Raw genomic sequence first — 17,794 nt, 5'->3', positions numbered from 1 at the left:
AATTGCGCCCAAAGCGCTGCTTCAAATGATTGGCCTTCTAGACATTTCATGGCAACTACCTGTAAGCCTCGAGTCAGCCTCTCCTAATAATACGATATGGCTAACGTTCTCAACTGAAATTCCATTATTCAGCTTATGGTTATTACCATGGGTTGTTGTGTCATGGTTACATTCAAAACTGTTCTATTTCCTTATTAGCATGAATATCCATAGTGACTCGAATACATTTGTGCTTATTCGTTCATCCGTGCAGAAGATTGTAGTGCCTAGTGGCCCATGGAACAGCAAGGAAACTTGCTGTTTCAGTAGCAGGGTATATCTTTACAGGGAGGGCTTGCTAGCCCTTCTCCTTTTAACGTGCTAGCCTTGAACATGGGACCCCTGTTCTACGTCCCTTCCGAAAGATGGGTGCAGCCCCAACTGAGACGTCCTGACCAGGATTGAACCGCCTAATTGTAACCAGAAGCTATACTGTGATGACGCTACTACCAGTTGAGCTATAGGGACATTCCTGGCCTTTCATTGGTGATCCATTTTGAGATCCAATTTTAAACAGTTCCCTCAAGTTAGAGGTCTCGGTCAACAAACTCTGAGGGAAAGGATCTGTTGTGGCCCTTAGCAGTACGAGCTACACAAACTACGGAGATCTCACATACGGGTCATCATGGAGCTTTAGTCTGATAACAACCCTAGGGGCTCTCAACCTGTACAGTCTGCCATTTGAAGGGCTTGAAAGCCTTCTTTTTAACTAACACAGTATCTGTGATGTTTGGCCAAAGAGAAAAGAATAACATATAGTGCAGCACAAATTCTTGTGACAAGAAAAGTGAACTTATAAATGCCCTTTTATAAATACCTTTTATTTCACCGTATTATCTGATGTTTGTAATTTCATGAGACACTGCAAAGTTTTGCTGTCCAGAAATGTACATACTATTGCCAGACACAGTATGTCCATTATCATTCACTCAATACTTTTCCATATAAGCTTTGGTGTCATATCTTTTTGAATATCTTCACAGCACTTTACTAGGGTAAACTTCCTTGACAGATTCCCAATACACTGAACATGAATCACAGGAGTTTTAGCGGGGAGATCACTGCAAAGATACAGCTCTGGAGAGAAGGGATGAGTAATGTCCTGTCAGGACAGCCGAGTCGATAACAGTCCATCTTTTCTGTGCTGTAGGTTTACATGTACATCCTGTAGGCCATGTTTTACAGAGAAACAAAAGGTTTGTAGTTGCAGGGGGTTTTGTAGAAAAACTAGAGGGCAATGCAAGGGAGCGAGGGAGTGTGCAGAGGGCACATACTGTAAATGCTTTTAAGTCCGCATGGTTTTTATTTCGCGCTGAGGCGAAAAAGGAGTGTTTACGATGGTTTTAAGTTCGCGGCAGTGCTATAGTCACATACTGCTACAGTATTGAAGAAAAATGTTTGTGGTGGCTTTAAGTTCGCGGTGAAACGGTTACCGCGAAAACCGTGAACATTTCTGCATTCATAGTTCAGTAGTGCAGTAATGCAGGAGGAGAAATCTGAAACATCTTGTGTCATAGCCAACCATACACATATTTAGACCAGTACCATAAAATGCTAGCTTTATGTCTCTCCATCATTTTTATAAGTATGATGTGGTAAGGTTTAGGTGAGACAAAATGGTTCTATGGCATTTATGCAAATTTACGCAAATAAAGCAAATACGCTCCTCTTTTGAGAATCTTCTCCTACACTAATGGTGTAAAGCTTTACCAAATTTGACCTGAAAATTTGGCATTTTAAGGCTTTCTGAATATAATGTTAAGGTCAGAAAAGTTACAGATGTAGCCTGGTGTAACCAGTAGTGCTGAATCTGAATTTTCAACTTTTGGAATAATCAACCTCCAAATTAGAGGGGGAAAAAATGTGCCACCGTCTGTTGTGTTGTACCTATCATCCATTGAAGTCAGAAGTCAATCGTGTGTGCCAGTATCAGGGCATTGGCTATGACTAAAATAGACTTGACTGTGAATACATGTCAATATATAGAAAGGTTACAGCCCAGGGGACCTTACAGCATCAAGTGACTTCAATTAGACCCTGGTGGCAAGATATTCCCTGCAATATATATACATGTACATGCAATTTAACTAAATATTGGTCTCCAAAGATTTGGGTGTATTACATAGCTCAATCTTGCAAATTCCAGGACTAAACAAAAATCATAGTGTACTTTGTGTGCACATGTGCATGAGTGCACAATGTCTAACAAACTACAAATCTCTAAGATTTTTTTTTTCAGTTACTAGTAAATTGTGTACTAAGAAGACAATCAGCGAAATCTCCATGGAGCTCATTCAGCAGCCTGCATCATGCCTCATTAAAACTGTGATTGTGAAACAACTCTTCTTATACAGTGGACTTCACCTCTTAGATTGGGCAGAATCATTAAAAATGACTGGGAAATAAACGAAGCCTTCCTCCGAGATTTGTGTACCATCTCAACACCCAGATCTTTTTACATACTGCTTACATGTGGGAAAGAAGACGACAAATGACATACTAAACGACTCCACAGGGTAAACCAATGAAGACAGAGTATTAATCTATAACGTAACAACGATGATGACCTAAAGCAGGTAATGATCTTGATCCTTTGTGTGATCCAAGTAGCAGAACAAGTTGGCAAACAATATAAAAGGCTCTATATGAACATGTTTACCCTTCTTCTATAATTACTGACCATTGCATTCTGAAAAAATTCGTTCGTCTGGCTAAAGGTTTCTGTCGCAAGGTAATCAAATTATTGAGTTGACTGTTTGTATGTGATGTCACAGTGAACAGATATAACCAATTCAATTATTGGCATTGCAGTTCGAGAGATGCAAATTTTTGAGAAGCAAAATTTCGAGAGACAGTGCTTTATGTGGCATTGCAAGATATCAAAATATTTGCTTTATGGCTTTTCAAAAGTATGTTTTTTTGTATGTTTTTCTTTCTCCTGAGTTCTGAACTGGTCACCACTAATAAACACTTCTGTCAACTTACCAACATGGATGGGTGCAGGCAGAAGGCCATACTCAAACTTGCTGGGCTCGTATTCCAGCTTCTCCTTCTTGGTCATACCATTCTTCTGTCGTTTGGGCCTGCAGAAACATGGATCAGGCATTAATGAGCCGCCCCCCAAACACACTACGAACATCGCACAACCACATGGTGAATGGCACTAAGAGAAAACGGGATGGTTGCTTTGCACATCTGATGCCTTATGATGAAAGAAAAAGCACAAACATGCATTGAGCAAGCTTTTCAAGCTGGTACTGCAACTACATGGAACATTGCAAAAGGTTGTTATGTTTTGCTGCTACTTTCTTTTGATGAGCAATTGTGGGATGGTCCTTTGTTCATCATTGTCTAAAGCAGTGAGCTTGGTAACATTTGTATTACAGGCCTGAGAAGACTACATGTATGTTATCCTTTGATATATTTCAAATTTCATTTCCTTTGCAAGGGCCACAATTCCACATAACAGTCGAATCTGTCATACATGTAATTCGTGGTGTGAACTTTTGTGAAGAGTATTGTACATTTTTAGAAAAGGATTTGAATCTTTACAAAGGGAATTTTTCCCATACAATTATCAGGGCCTGCTTCAAGCCTCAATCAAGATACTTTCATTCTGGATGTATTTTTTTCTATATCAGAAGAACACGGTTTTCAGAAAATTCATTTCACATCTGAGTTCTAAATCGATTCTGCTTGAAAAGTTGTATGGTACGAATTTTCTTTGTGTTAGATAAAAAGTTATAAATTTTGTAGCAAGCAAGAAATTTGAACAATATACTAGTATTCCATCAGGCTTTGCCAAAATGTCTCTTTCTCTCCCTGTTAGCAGCAAGCAATGAAAACCTTTTGAAATGTAAAGAGAAACATTCTGGCATCATCACCCTGAGTCAGTGCCAGCGGGACTGTCATGATCATCAAGCCTTCCCTTGCCTAAACTGACCACTCTGCACATAATGCTGGAAAAAAACAGAAGAAAACTCAGGTACAGTTGCAACTTGCCAGGCATAAAAAGGCCATTGGCCAGGCCTCTGTTTGTTCCACAAATTAAACTAGTCTACTTTTTACGGATTGGTTAAGGAGAAATGACCTCTGTCCTTATTGGCTAACAGAGGTAATTTCATTAACTCACAAACACCTGAACCTCTGTGGCTTCATAGGGACAAGATAGGGATACAAGTAATAGCCTAATTATGCAAAACATTTTAGTTGATGATTTGAAACATTTTACAATTCCAGGGTGTTAATACCTCTCTTGAATCTGCCATTGTTTATCAATATTTTGTTCCCACAAGACCTAAAAAATCAACTTTATAACATAATCAAACCACATTCCAAAGGAATCAACTAAAATATATAACACAGATACATATTATAATATATATATAAGGGACTATGAATATAAAAGAAATACTTTTATATTTATAGTTCTATTTGATATGGATCTGTGTTCCTTTAACATGGTATTTTGCAGTTTCATATAAAAACACTAAGGACAGAAATCTGTATCCTTGTCTGAGATGGGAGGCCAGGGGGACAGTGATGGTTAGGTACCAACCTAGCAGTACAATAATGCATGTTTTGGAACTTTGAATTCAGCTATGGCTCCAATATGAACTGGGGAAAGCTGATGCAAGAATGACAATACTTGAAAAATTTTCTGTACTGCTAAAATACTAGCTGAGCTTTTTCAGTACGCTGGCCACTTTTTGCATCATACCACGCCATAGCCATACCTTGAATTCCTCAAGAAAAAAAGGTAAAGCAAAAGAAAGAACCACAGAAACTATCTGACAGAGACTGAAGTATCCTTGAGCCTAAAAGTGACTAGGATTTATTTCCTGTTCATCAGCTATCTTCGGTTGTCTTCACCTATCTTTGGCTATCTTATTCTATCATTACCAGACTTGTAGAGCAAAGAGACCAGTATTGGTTAGTTGGTATTCTGCTTGACTAAAGAATGCTCAATGCTTCCAACCACAGCTTTATCTATAAGTATAACTTAAGACCACTGCATCCCTTCAAGTGCAACCCATAACTTGGCCAGCTTGGCAAAACAGTTTAATTGACCATTTATTATGCAACCTTGCAACAGTCCTAGCTACTTTCAAATCAGCCCTTTTTCAGATGGAAATAATTGTGTGTGCTACATACGGGTCAACCTTGAAGTAGTCGGAGAAGAGGCCAGCCTTGATGTACTTCTTGCGAGGTTCGTGAGGGTCTCGTCTTTTCTTCTTCACGCCTTCGACGACGACGACGGTGGCTGCTGGCGTTTCTTTCTTTTCTTTCGCAGGACTGGATTCAGACTCCTTGCCCCGGCTTGGTGCTGCTGTGTTGACGGACGGTTGTGGCTGAACTAGTGCATCCCTGTGGGCAACATTGAAGCGTCTGTTATAACACAAGTACCGATGTTGAAATATTCATTACTGAACCTTACAATCACACAGCACAAGCTGAAAAATGACATTTTAAATAACAGTACTCTGTACACAGTCAGAACCATTTCTAGTTAACCTAAGAAACATTATGTGACTCCTGGATATTCCTGGTTTTGGGCAGTTTTCGGTAAAATCTTAACTAACGAGAGGAAAAGTGACCATAACTACTCCTTGAAAATGTATGTAATAAGGTATAAAAAACAATATCCTCTTAGACTCTGTTTTCATGTTGATCTTCCAGTTCAGAATTGAATCATTAAAAAACACCTGAGAACTTAAATATAAACTTGAACTGGCCTTAACCAAACTTATCTGACAACCATCTCGCCTTTCATAAAGTGCATTAGTATGGTCTAGATTATCAAATCAAAAACATGTACAAAGCATCATGGTTACAGATATAACGTATTTTGAACTCTCCTTATGTCAGTGTTGCAATATCTATATATCATAACACAAGTGTATATCCTTCCGTATTTTGAACATTGACAAAACATTTCATCTTCCATCTACACAAAGCTGACTTGAATAATCTGTAAGCAAATTGAAAAGCCACAGTTTTGGGCTCCATTGCACAGTAACGACCAGTGATTGAGAGCAACACCTCGAAAATCAATACTACCCCTGCACCTCTGCCACGGTGACCTTTCAGAGTGTTCCATCTCACATGATGGAATCAGTGAAGCCTTATAAATCATGTTTAACTACCTCCGACATTGTAGATTAGCACCTTTATGTGGTATCTGTTATCTGCCTTCTTTAGAATATGTTTGACACAATGGTCCCTTTACCAATCTCCCCTCTAAAGCATTTTTACCTTTGCAAGAAGGTTATGTTTTTGTTAGTGTTTGTTTGTATGTTTGTGGATGAACAATAATAATAACTCGAGAAGGCCTGCATGGATTGTCTTGATATTTGGTATGTGTCTTGATAAAACCTCAAATATATTTGGGCCACCTAGTGGCTTGCTACAGTACTGCAGTGGAGCTTCTGGTTTTGATATGTCATGTTCTGGACATTCTATGGTCATGATTATTTTGGTGGTAGATAGCTCACGGGGCAGAGTTGTTGTGTGCAATTAAGTTTGATTTTGATTCATGCATTTTAGAACCCTTTCCTGTCAAGAAACACATAAACATCTTTTACGGACAGAGCCAGGCTTTAAGAGGGGCCTAGCAGGTGTTTGTGCTGCTGCGTCTATTGTATAATCAGACTCCCCTCACCCATAGCAAGGTGACCTTTGCAGCCATTACGCTTGGCCCATAAAGACTGACCTTTCCATATGTACCTGCACCCACCATTTCACCATTACATAGGATTACATCTCCCAGGCATGTCTGGTTCACGGATAATTCGATAGTTAAAGCAAGCATCTGAGGGTAAAGTAAAGAGCAGTCATCCTCAATTCAGGTGAAGCATGATGCTTCTTCAAGTAGCTTGTACGCGTGTAGTAATGCAATTTTACGGCTTGTGTTTCCAGCCATGCACACCGGGTCACGCTGTTTCTTTACGATATAAGTGTGTTGGGTTCTTTTACGTGCAGAGGTTTGATGCTAATGCCTACAGCTCTCCCATATATATACGGGGCTACTGGCTTTACGTCACCATCCAAATGTAACCCCTCAATATAGTGCCCAAGCAGGCTTTGAACTGCTGCCCCCAGGATCCATGGAATTTGATCCACATGGCAAAGCAGCAGGTAGCTTACTGCTTGCGCTTCAGGATCACGATTCTTTCCAAGAATATCTAATTCTTCCCCATCAATTCCCTTATCGATTTTCAAAACTACATCAAACATAACACTCCTTTGTACTGATAGAGATTTATCTTTTTGCAAGACAAGATTCCCCTTCCTCTCTGAACTAATGACTGAACCCCAGGAGGGTGTCGGCCTGTAAAACCGAACAGAACAGTTGTGATTCAGCTTAGCGCTGTCTCTGGGGGCAACTTGGTCTTAAGAGCAATTGCAAACTCGTTCTTAATTGGTCATCCCTCTCTGACCTTTGATTTCATTATCCATTATCCCCATGCACATCACAGCAAAACATGGCATGCCAATTACCGACCATGATGGCCAATTAACCTACTCCGTGTTGCCATGGCAACAGCCCCTATTCCCTGGCACCAGAAAGGTTGGACAGGAAACGTTTGGTAACAGGAGTGTGGGTAACTTTTGACTTGGGGCCAATAACAGAGCACAAACACTGACATGGTAGGATGAAAACTGTACTACTGCCATTTCTCAAGTTGCATTTCTTGGAAAGCCTGATTGCACCTGGCATCAACTCTGTGCCAGAAAGAAATCCTGGGAAGAACTTGGAGACAGCGGGGAGTAAGGTCTCGTTCGTGTATCACTCCGAGTGTATACTCTAAAGAAAATTATCCACAAATTCCCTATCATCAACCCCAGCTGGTACCAAAAAAAATCATGGGATGAAAGTTTGCTTTCAACTAAGAAGATAACTCAAATATGTCGGACTCAAATATGTCGGACTCAAATATGTCGGACTCAAATATGTCGGACTCAAATATGTCGGACTCAAATATGTCGGAGGATGGGCGATAGGCACTGCGGTTAGATGCTGGCGGCCCAGGAGGACCTGTTGCATCTAGTGGCTAAGTGCAGCTATAAATTTAAAAAAACTATAAAATAGTTGGGTCTGCATGTAATATAAAAATAAATATTCATAAGTAATCAGGGACCAATGTGATTGAAAGGGAATAGAAATATTGCTAGTTTATTAGATATGTGACCATAAAAGGTACATATTTTACCCATGAACCCATATGTAGTTCAGAGAAATACATGAATGAGACCTAGATTGGAATTCAAGAAGCAGTCTACTGCCAGGAGGTGAAGATTGGAGAGGTCATAAGGTCTGGTGTGGATTAAGATATATCTCCAATAGCTTCCTGTCAGTCTACAGATCAAGACTAACTACTTGCAGGCTGCATGTCTGTATCTGTACTCTGTATTTGAAAGGTAGTCCTTAACCAAAGCTTGGTGCTGTCAAAACTCTGGTCAATGCGGACAGGTGGTCACTATGTGCAGGATTCTTCAAACTAGTGTCAATGGGAAAAATTATCTAACTAAAAAAAGTGACCACCAGAAAGTGGTCACATTGGCCAGGTGGTCCTTATGTGGAGGTTTGACAACATTGGGTCTTGTCAAAATATTGTTGTCACACATTGGCTCTGCATAACCAACTTCAAGTTTTGTCTTTAAAGCTATCCTATAAAAAGGGTACTAACAATTAGTAATATTTTTTCCACAAGTTCTGCTGTATAATGGTTCTAGGAGAGGGCAGTTTTTATGACACATAGATGTCATACCAAAGCTTGGTGCTGTCAAAACTCTGGTCAATGCAGACAGGTGGTCACTATGTGCAAGATTCTTCAAACTTGTGTCAACATCCCATTCGAAGGGGCCAGAACATGTAGCAGACTGACTGATAAAGTTTGTTAACGAATACTAATGATTTGTGTTGTATGACCAACAACAACTGTCAGCATTTGATGAGTCAATTAGGATCTCACCTATATAGAGAGACTATTTAGGAGATGAACTCTGTATAAAAAACAATATTAAGATAAAATTTCCAAAATATGTTACGTTCCTTTCTGGCAGCGTCTATGCCTTCCATTACGTGCCACAGATACTAATTGAAATTCTATATAATCTGTGCTTGATTTTAATCTAGTGAAAACAAAACTTTTTCCTCCGAAAAGCATACTGTGATCACAACATTGGAATTCCCTCCATACATATGTGTGCACTATACATGCATGCAAAACTTTCAAAAATATTTCCATTTCTTTCTGGCAATGTCTGTATCTTCCATAATATCATGTGTAAAAGTTACTAATTCAAATTCTATATAATCTATATTTGATCTTAACCAAGTTAAAACAAAATTGTTTTCTTAGAAAGCATACCGTGACAGACTGTTTCATCACAACATTAGAATTCCCTAGTACGTACATACATTGTACAGTACATGCTGTAAATGATGACGTAACCATCTCTCACCTTTTACCAGACCTAGTATGTATGTAAGACCTGCAGAATAACAAACATCGCAGGTTAAATCATGTATTCAGGTCAACCACTCAAACATCCGAGCATATCGAAAGAACAATTCTTCACTTTCCTTTAAAAAAAGCACATAGGTCTTTCTATCTGAAAAATTAATATCTCACTTTCAGTCATTCAATCAACAGACCATGTTGGCATCTACATGTACAGGGCTTGAAACAATTTTCTTTATACCTGTACCATTGCAAATGGTCAGAATTGTACCTGCAATTCCAGAAAAATTTCTGCAAATATCCAAGTCCTTTCCCTATTACAGCCTTAGAGAGCCATTCATTTTCTTGCATAGCTTTGAAAAAGCTTTTTGGTAATCCAGGCTTTTGTGTGCTGCAGTACAGTTAAATCATTGTCCATACGGAACCATTGAACATAAAGCTATTCTTTAAAACATTTGAACTGTGATCTAGACATTCTGTTTTTCATACTTTCTATATTTGTGTGCTCTGTACCATGTCGTAGTCTGTACTAAATTCTAGAGTGACAGTATATTTACCAAGCCTGATTTTTTTTTTGGCCTGCAAAATCAGGACTTTCCCATTTTTACTTGCAATCTGAAAATATGTTTTGGTGTATATTTCAAGCCCTGCTGTACAAAAATCTACCGACCAGGCCACCCCTATGATGTACTTGTCCATTTCCACCAAAAAATACAATTACCCTTCATAGCTTCAGGCATGTTAGCTTTCCTTTATCGCTGGGAGCGGGGAGGTCCCATATCGGCGGGTATCTCTCCCATCAACCCGCCTGCGCTCTTGCATATTGCGCTCCACGGTCAGGAAGAGTTCACACTTAACATTCTGATCCTGTTGGCAGCGGGGAGATTACTCTCCGCCGCTCGCCCACCAAGAGGTGCACCAAATTCCCCCCAGGTCCATGGCTATCATGTTGTAATATACGGCAGGACCATTAATCAACTTAACTTCCCTGTTTGCTGGGAGGAGCTGGGTAGAGGGGGATGAATTCCTTGTTTCGGGTGCATGATATAAGATGAAATATTTCTATATGGCTAGAATACACATGTTTGTGAAAACTGCCAAGAAATAACATTTTATGATAATCATTCTAATTTTTGGGAAAAGATAGGCAAGTAGCTCATTTGCTAGGAGCTGGGCAGAAGGGGATAAATTTATTGTTTTGGGGCGCATGATAATATTGTTAATATTCCTATATGACTAGAATACACACACGTCTTTGATGAAAACTGCCTGGGAAGACAAAAGTCAAGGTTGATTATCTTGTTTTATCTTATTTTATTTCATTCTATTTTGTGAGAGAAATGCATGAAATTTCACACCATTTTCTTCCCCACTCACTAATTTTGCCAATTTTCAAATCATTCACTCAAATTGTGTTCATATTTTTATGCTCTTCAGTAAACAAGATGAATCTACTCTCTATTCATCCTTCAATGTCTACACAATCTTTTGATACAGGGTGGTTCATAATTCAGATTGATTTGAAATTTCCTTGGAACAACTCATGATTACAAAAAGCCAAGCATGTTTAGACCTCTGGAGTAAAGATATGTTTAGACCTCTAGAGGAATAATATGTCATTGTCAGACATGTTTTATATTCTGCATTTCAACTAAGGGGGAAAGGCAGACTGTAAAATGATAATCATCATCATCATCATCATGTTCCATCAGCTTCCAAGTACCTTTTAATGGATAATCATTGGAATAAACCTAGCACAAATCTTCCCACATTCACCAGTCCTGCATTGTTGGTAATACCAGGGCTTAAATACAACATACAGCTTTAGACTTTTGATTTATGATATAAGGGTACCTTGTACCAGTTGGAATTAAGTGATTTGATCTACTAGTAGTAATCAACTTCAATGCAACATAAAACAAAAGAAAAAGTCAAGGTCTGAGTTTTGTTTCCAACATAGCTATACAAATACTATAGCGTATACATATCTCAAAAATAGAAACCAAAGGAAAACCATAATTCATAATTACCATCATTTTGGCAAAAACTAAATGGTAGTGATTTACGATTGAGTCTGCCTTTGTACCTTGTGATGATAGAATTTGTTTTATAACCTTAATTAATCTGTAAATAACTAATCCTTACTGCTTAAATGATTAATCTAATTGCTTAGCCACAAGTGGGATCATCAAGGTCTGGTACAAATGTCTAATTCAATTGATATAATTGGTATTTCATTGGAGACAATACAATTGAGTTGTGTAACATCTTAGAATACTGCTTTTGATAAAGATTGATTTATCAGCTAGTGCAGTTCTCAAGAAGAGATACTGGAATGTGTCTTCAAAAGACATGTCAAAATTTATTCATTTTCATCTCTTAATTAAACTTACCTGGCAAACAGTTTAAAAATATGGGTTTTATTATAATATAAACAAATTATACATGACATTGTTAAGACACCTGTTACAAGGTTTCTTGCATTTCTCCCCTTCTAATGTTACTCTTAACCCTTGTCCTGCTGGGCTTTTTGATGCAATTTGTCTCATTTCTTAATCAGGTCATTTTTCCCTTGAGTTTTTCTGCACTGCGGTGGCATAGTTACTTCTACATTCAGTGCCTTTCGCTGCGGTGTGTTCAGCTGAAAAATACCCCCAACCTGTTCATATACAGGACCCACATACAGGCTCTGTAATGTGCAACTCCAATATATTGGGGTCAACAGGCAGGGTTAACACCTAAAATGTTATAACAAAGGAGACACACTTACTGCGTAACAGGTGATGGTGCGGGTTCAGGTGGTTCCTCTTGGGCGCCGTCAGACTTTCTTCTCTTCCTGGGAGAAATACTCGCTTCACGCTTCCTTTTGGGCTCTCTTCTTCCGATCGTGGTCGCACAGTCCGACTTTGAAGCCTCTGCCACGACAGCCTCAATCGTTTCCAAATATGTGTCAATATCACTTGGTAACGTTCTCCTGTCCTGGGCAGGGTTAACAACACTCTGGTCCTCGGGCTGGTCTTCCGTGACGTCAGCTGAAGCGTCTGGTTCGGAAACCGGTGAGGGCGGTCGTTTCCGCGGCCGACCGGGTCTCCTGACCGGTTTGGGCACCTTGACCGCCTGCATTTTGGCCCTCTTGAGGATCTTGCTGGCCTGGTCAACCTGGTGGCTCTTGGTAACCAGAGGTTTGTGCAAGAACGTCCGAGGCAGCCGCCTCTGTAACCCGTCGTGCGTTACCATCGTTTGCTCCTGTGGGGAGGAGGGGGGGTTTGGCACACCTTCTACAACACTGGAAGACTGGGACGGTGTTTCTGGAAGGGCGAGACTAGAGGCAACACCTGAAATGGACAGCATCTTTCCCCGCCGCTTCTTTATGGGCATCGTTTCCTCCGCTGGTCGCGTTCTCTTACCTTTCCCTGCCTTTCTCGTCTCTTGGACAGACGGCACGGTTTGACTTGTGTCTAACGTTGACGAAGGAACGAGCTCCGTGGTAGGAACAGCGTTGGTACTTTCTGTTTGCACTAATGCACTGTCATTATTTTCATTGCTTACATGACCTCTTCCTGTAGTCTTTCTACCAGAAACCCGGGACACTTTTGCTCTTGCTTTTGTCTTGTTTGCATCTTCTGCCGGTACAACGTCATTGCCAGTGACCTCTTTTTCAACCTTCTTCCTACATCCTGGCTTTGCCTTTCTGGCCGAGCCGATGCAAGCTTCTATCGCAGCCGCCATCGTATCAACAGCTGCGTTCTCCAAACTAATTCCAGGTGTCTGCTGCTCACTTTTATTCGTAGCCTTGTCTTCTGTACCAGATATTTTCCTGATGCATTCCTCGATGGAATCCTGCACCGAGTCAGCCGTGGTGACCTCAGGCTGGATACTGACTTTTTCCGGAGACTGTTGTTGCCCTTTTCTCGTTGGTTGCCCTCTAGCGGCCGTTTCATCAACTGCTGCCGTAACTGGAAGGTTCTTTGGTTTTCTTCTCGGTCTACCTTTGGTGGTTTTATCTGCGTTGGTGCTTGGAACATTTTCGAGACTTTCAGCTGCTGGAGATAACTTTTCAGGGGATAGGGAGACAGTGTTCTCATCTTTCTCTGGACTGCTCTTGTTCTTCTTTGGTCTACCAGGCTTTCCCTTGGGAAGTTTCAATCTCTTTATACGCTTTGCTTTCCCGTGTTTGTGTTTCGCCTTCCAGACCCGGTTGAAGTCCAACCTAAAAATGGAGGGAAGCGGAAAGATGGGTAACACAGATCCCAAGGACGTGTTTCCAGGGATGTACTGTGGTTGGGTGGGGGAGATTCTAAGTTCGTGTACAAGGTCGATGACCTCATCCATCTGGGTAAGGAACACGGGATCCACGATGTTACGCTCTCTCCCTCGAATGTGCTTTTTCTTCACTTTCTTCTTGTGCTTTTTGAGCCTCTCCAATCCTGGGTCCTCTTGTAGAACCTTTGGCTTGTGTTTCCGTTTCTGTTTCTCTTTTTTGTTTTCCTCCGTAGCTGCCTGAGTTTTGGAGTCCTCGGCGTCTTTACTTTTCCTCTTCTTGTCGTTTTTGTTTCTCTCCTTGTCAGAGGTACTGTTGTCGGTTCCAATGCCGCTGTCGCTCAACATACAATCATCGTTGGTGGTCTGTGTCGACAATTCACTGATTGGTGACGGAGTCTCTTCCGTTTTCCCCTCAAGGATGACCTCAGGTGTTAGGACAGGCGGCGACTCTAAATCGGGGACCGGTTTCTTTCTCGGCCTGCCTGGTTTCCCTTTAAGTGCCCGCACATCCTTTTTGTTCAGCCTACTATATGTTCTAACAGGAAGCGACTCTGTCAGCTTTGGTAGTTCATTCTCTGTAGAGTGATCCCCTCTGTGCAGACTTAGAACCGATGGCTCAGGCTCTAATGAGGGCGGGGCATCTTTCGAGACAGCAGTTTCCTTTGCTTCCTCTTGCTTCCTTGCCGGAGATGGTTTTATCGCGACAGTTCCCGTAGATTTTCTTTTCGCTTCTTTTATTGCCTTTTTACCTTCTTCCTTAGGAGTTTTTCTTCTGGACCTTCTACTGGCTGAACCAGTCTCTTTTGGAGCGGGTACGTCATCTTGAGACTTAGCGATCTCGGGTTCCGTTGTTGGTTTATTTGATTGTGAAACTGCGGGAGACACCTCTGGCGCCTCCACATGCTTTTCCTTCTTCTTTCCATTTTTCTCTTTCTTGTCATCTTTGGATGCATCTGTAACACCTTGCGGAACATTTCCTGTAACACTAACTGACTCAGTTGCTACTTTCTGCTTCTTGGGCGAACACCTCGTTCTGGGTTTCACAACTTCTTGAGATGGGATCTTGTCAGCTGCCTGTAAAGTGGACAAAGAAATCTCGGGTACCTCCGTACTGACCGTGTCCTGCGGTAGAAGCTCGGGTACAGTATCTTTCGCCTCCGCCGCATCTTTCTTACTCTTCCTGGGTTTGCCTTGCCTTCTTTCCCTGGTTTTTGCCTTGGTAGGTTTTGCTGGTTCCTTCTTTTGACATTCCTTCTGTTTTTTTGGTCTACTCTTCACTCCGACAACGTTTTGCTTTCTGGGTTTCCTGCGTTGTTTGTCTGGAACAGAAAGCTGTAAATAAGGGGGCGACGAGTCCGTACTGGAACTTTCCTTGGAGACAACATTTGCCTCTACACTCAAAGAGCCTGATGTAGTTTGAGTCTCATCAGGCTTGGGTGTTGAAGAGTCTTTTCTCCTCTTTGGGGATCGTGATTCCTGTTGTTTTGATGAAGTCCTATCTTCAGAATGTGTTGAAAGAGATTTTGTTTCCTCCTTTGACTTGGATGGGCTTACTGGCAGCTTGGAGTCTACTGCTTTCCTGGATCTTGAACGAGAACTACTTAGTCTGCCAGCTTTTCCCTTTACTGTGGCGGCTTTGAGCCCTTTCCCCTTACTCTTTGATGTTTCACTGTTAATTTCCTGGTCTGCTGTGTCCTTATCCTGCTTACTTGGCATTAGAGACTCTATCTTATCATTACTTTTCACTTCATTGGATTCACATACAGACTTAGGGTCTTTACACACTGCAGAGGCATCTTTGGATGCTGTCTTTGCATCTTTACCCTTTGAATCTTTTGACACAGACTTTGGGTCTTTTGCCTGAGATTTATTGTCTTTTGATGCAGACTTAGCATCTTTAGGTGCAGACTTTGCATCTTTTGCAGTTGGCTTCACCTCTCTTTCTACAGTCTTAGCCTCTTTTGCAGATTTAGCTGCGTTCTGTCTCCTTGATGATGTCCTAGCAGACGTTCTAGATGCTGATCTACTGCTGGCTTGTGATACTGGTTTCGTTCCTTCCGATTTTTTCCTGCTCCTGTTGTTAGCTTTTGGTGGTTTGACTTTGAGACCAGGGTTTGTCTCGGGTGAGGTTTTCGCTTGTGGCGCAATGGCAGCCTTCGACTGCACTACCAAGGGACCTTGAGTTTCTTTTTTCCTTTTTTGGGATACAGACACATTTTCGTCCTCCGGTGTGGTTGCTCCGCTGGGAACTTCTGTGACTTTATCGACCACGGCATCCTCCCCGAAATTATGCGCATACGAGCTGTACCCGAAACGAGTGTCCGTCAGCGCCCCACCCGTGTCTACGTCAGGAGAAGGTTCTAGAACCACCTCGCTCGCAATTTCCACAACGGAATCCGTCTCAATAGGGATGGGGACACTCGGTGGACCACCCTCACTTTCTGCAAGTATTGCTGCACCTTCCTCTGCGTGAGGGTTTTCCCTGTCTGGCAACATTTCAACCTCGTCAGACGTCAGATTTTGTTCGGCATCAGTTTCGGGCACAGCCGCTGGTGGAGCCACACGGCGGGCATTGCTACCTTCGACAATCTCTCCCATGGAAACCTCCTGCTCCGCAAGAGCTTCGATGGCGGAAACCGTCACTTCCTCCCCCGATTCCGACATGGTGGCGGCGTACGCCTCGCTGTGGAAGCCATTGTTGATGATGTCAGCGTTTAGCTCCACCGTCTCCGCGTGATGCGTCATCTCGTTGTAATCCTCCTGCCCTTCGTCTCTCGTTCTACCAGCCTCCAGCGGAACGGTTTCAACACTGCCCACGGCCTCCCCGTGTTCCTCCACGCCCGAATCTCCGTTCCCCGCGGACAGCGGGCATTCCGGCGACACGCCTTGATCAATACCGCTGTCCTGCGTGGACTCGGAGCCGCCGTCGCCATTTTCTCCGTCAGAATCATTGTTGCCGTGCTCCCCACTTCCATCACAGTCGGCCCCCAATAATTCCAAACTGGAAAGTGGCTGTTTCTCCGCACAATTAGCGAAACCGTTGGCGGGCGGGTCATACTCCGGTCGCGGCGGCGAAACCTGATCGGAATGCATCTCTACGGCGGCAGCTTGGTCATCCCCGTTGCTTGTAGCGGCGCTTTGCATTCCTGAACCCTCGCCTGGTCCCTGCTTTGTTCCTCTGCTTTTCCTGGGGCGACTCTGGAGGGGAGAAATGAATGTGCTGTTATTGGCTGCAGTCCAAGACAGGCCACCCCAGCTGCATCAACCCTCCTGCCTTTGAACTCGGGATTTCTAATTGAGGGGGATCGACACAGCAGTTCTATGTTACATCTCACGTTATAAAATACATGGTTACTTCCCTTTTTAACAAAACCTCCAAAAACTGTTCTACCGTTCCTTATTAGCAATACGTACACTGATCTGGATTTTCAATACACCGGTTGACCGTAGGGAGGAAAGGATTGTTTACATACTCGCTATCTAAGTTCAGGTACAGTGTAAGTCTCTACCAGTCTGCCTAGGTTACTGGAAAAAGTAGAAATTGGACAAATACGCTGAATAGGTTGAATAGACTGAACTCTGGCCTACTAACTCCTCTGGCATATCATTAAGTCTATTTGCCCAATTTCTACTATTTCCAGCAATGAAGGGAAATAGTAGAGACTAAATTCAAGTAACCCTAAGACAATTGAATTGCAGTTAGATCTCTACATTGTAGCTCAGAAGAAAGTTCTCTTTTCCAGGGGAAACCCCTGGATATGAACTTTGGCTGCTGCTAACATTCCTTGCATAAAACACCTGTCCATAACTAGTTAAAGTTAAAGTACCTATGCCTGTCCTTCATTACCGTGGTCATCCGAGTTGTTATGTCATGGAGACAACATTCCAGAAACAACTATGTCACACCACACAGGGCTCGAAATTCGTTTTGGGGAATAGGTGCACTGGTGCACCTAACCTAAAAATTTAGGTACACAGAAAGAATTTTGGCTGCACAACATTAAATAAAGTAGATGTCAGCAAAA

At 41.9% G+C, this 17,794-nt stretch overlaps 1 protein-coding gene across 6 annotated transcripts in view; it reads right to left on the bottom strand.

Annotated features, from left to right (window-relative positions):
• LOC136428470 (histone-lysine N-methyltransferase ASH1L-like) overlaps positions 1-17,794 on the bottom strand; it is a 56,951-nt gene that overhangs the window by 23,863 nt on the left and 15,294 nt on the right. For 3 of the 6 annotated variants that reach the window (XM_066418011.1, XM_066418014.1, XM_066418012.1), the window contains exons 3-7: positions 12,277-16,967; positions 9,508-9,537; positions 5,194-5,406; positions 3,924-3,998; positions 3,025-3,122 (exon numbers count right to left, since the gene is read on the bottom strand). In XM_066418011.1, the coding sequence (XP_066274108.1) occupies positions 3,025-3,122; positions 3,924-3,998; positions 5,194-5,406; positions 9,508-9,537; positions 12,277-16,967 (5,107 nt within the window). The remainder of the gene's footprint in view (positions 1-3,024; positions 3,123-3,923; positions 3,999-5,193; positions 5,407-9,507; positions 9,538-12,276; positions 16,968-17,794) is intronic. The other 3 variants (XM_066418015.1, XM_066418016.1, XM_066418013.1) reach the window with 2 other exon arrangements.

The sequence above is a fragment of the Branchiostoma lanceolatum genome, chromosome 2, assembly GCF_035083965.1.
Source record: "Branchiostoma lanceolatum isolate klBraLanc5 chromosome 2, klBraLanc5.hap2, whole genome shotgun sequence".
NCBI lineage: Eukaryota > Metazoa > Chordata > Leptocardii > Amphioxiformes > Branchiostomatidae > Branchiostoma > Branchiostoma lanceolatum.
Note: the sequence above shows the minus strand (reverse complement) of the source record. Positions and strands in the feature narration are given on the sequence as shown.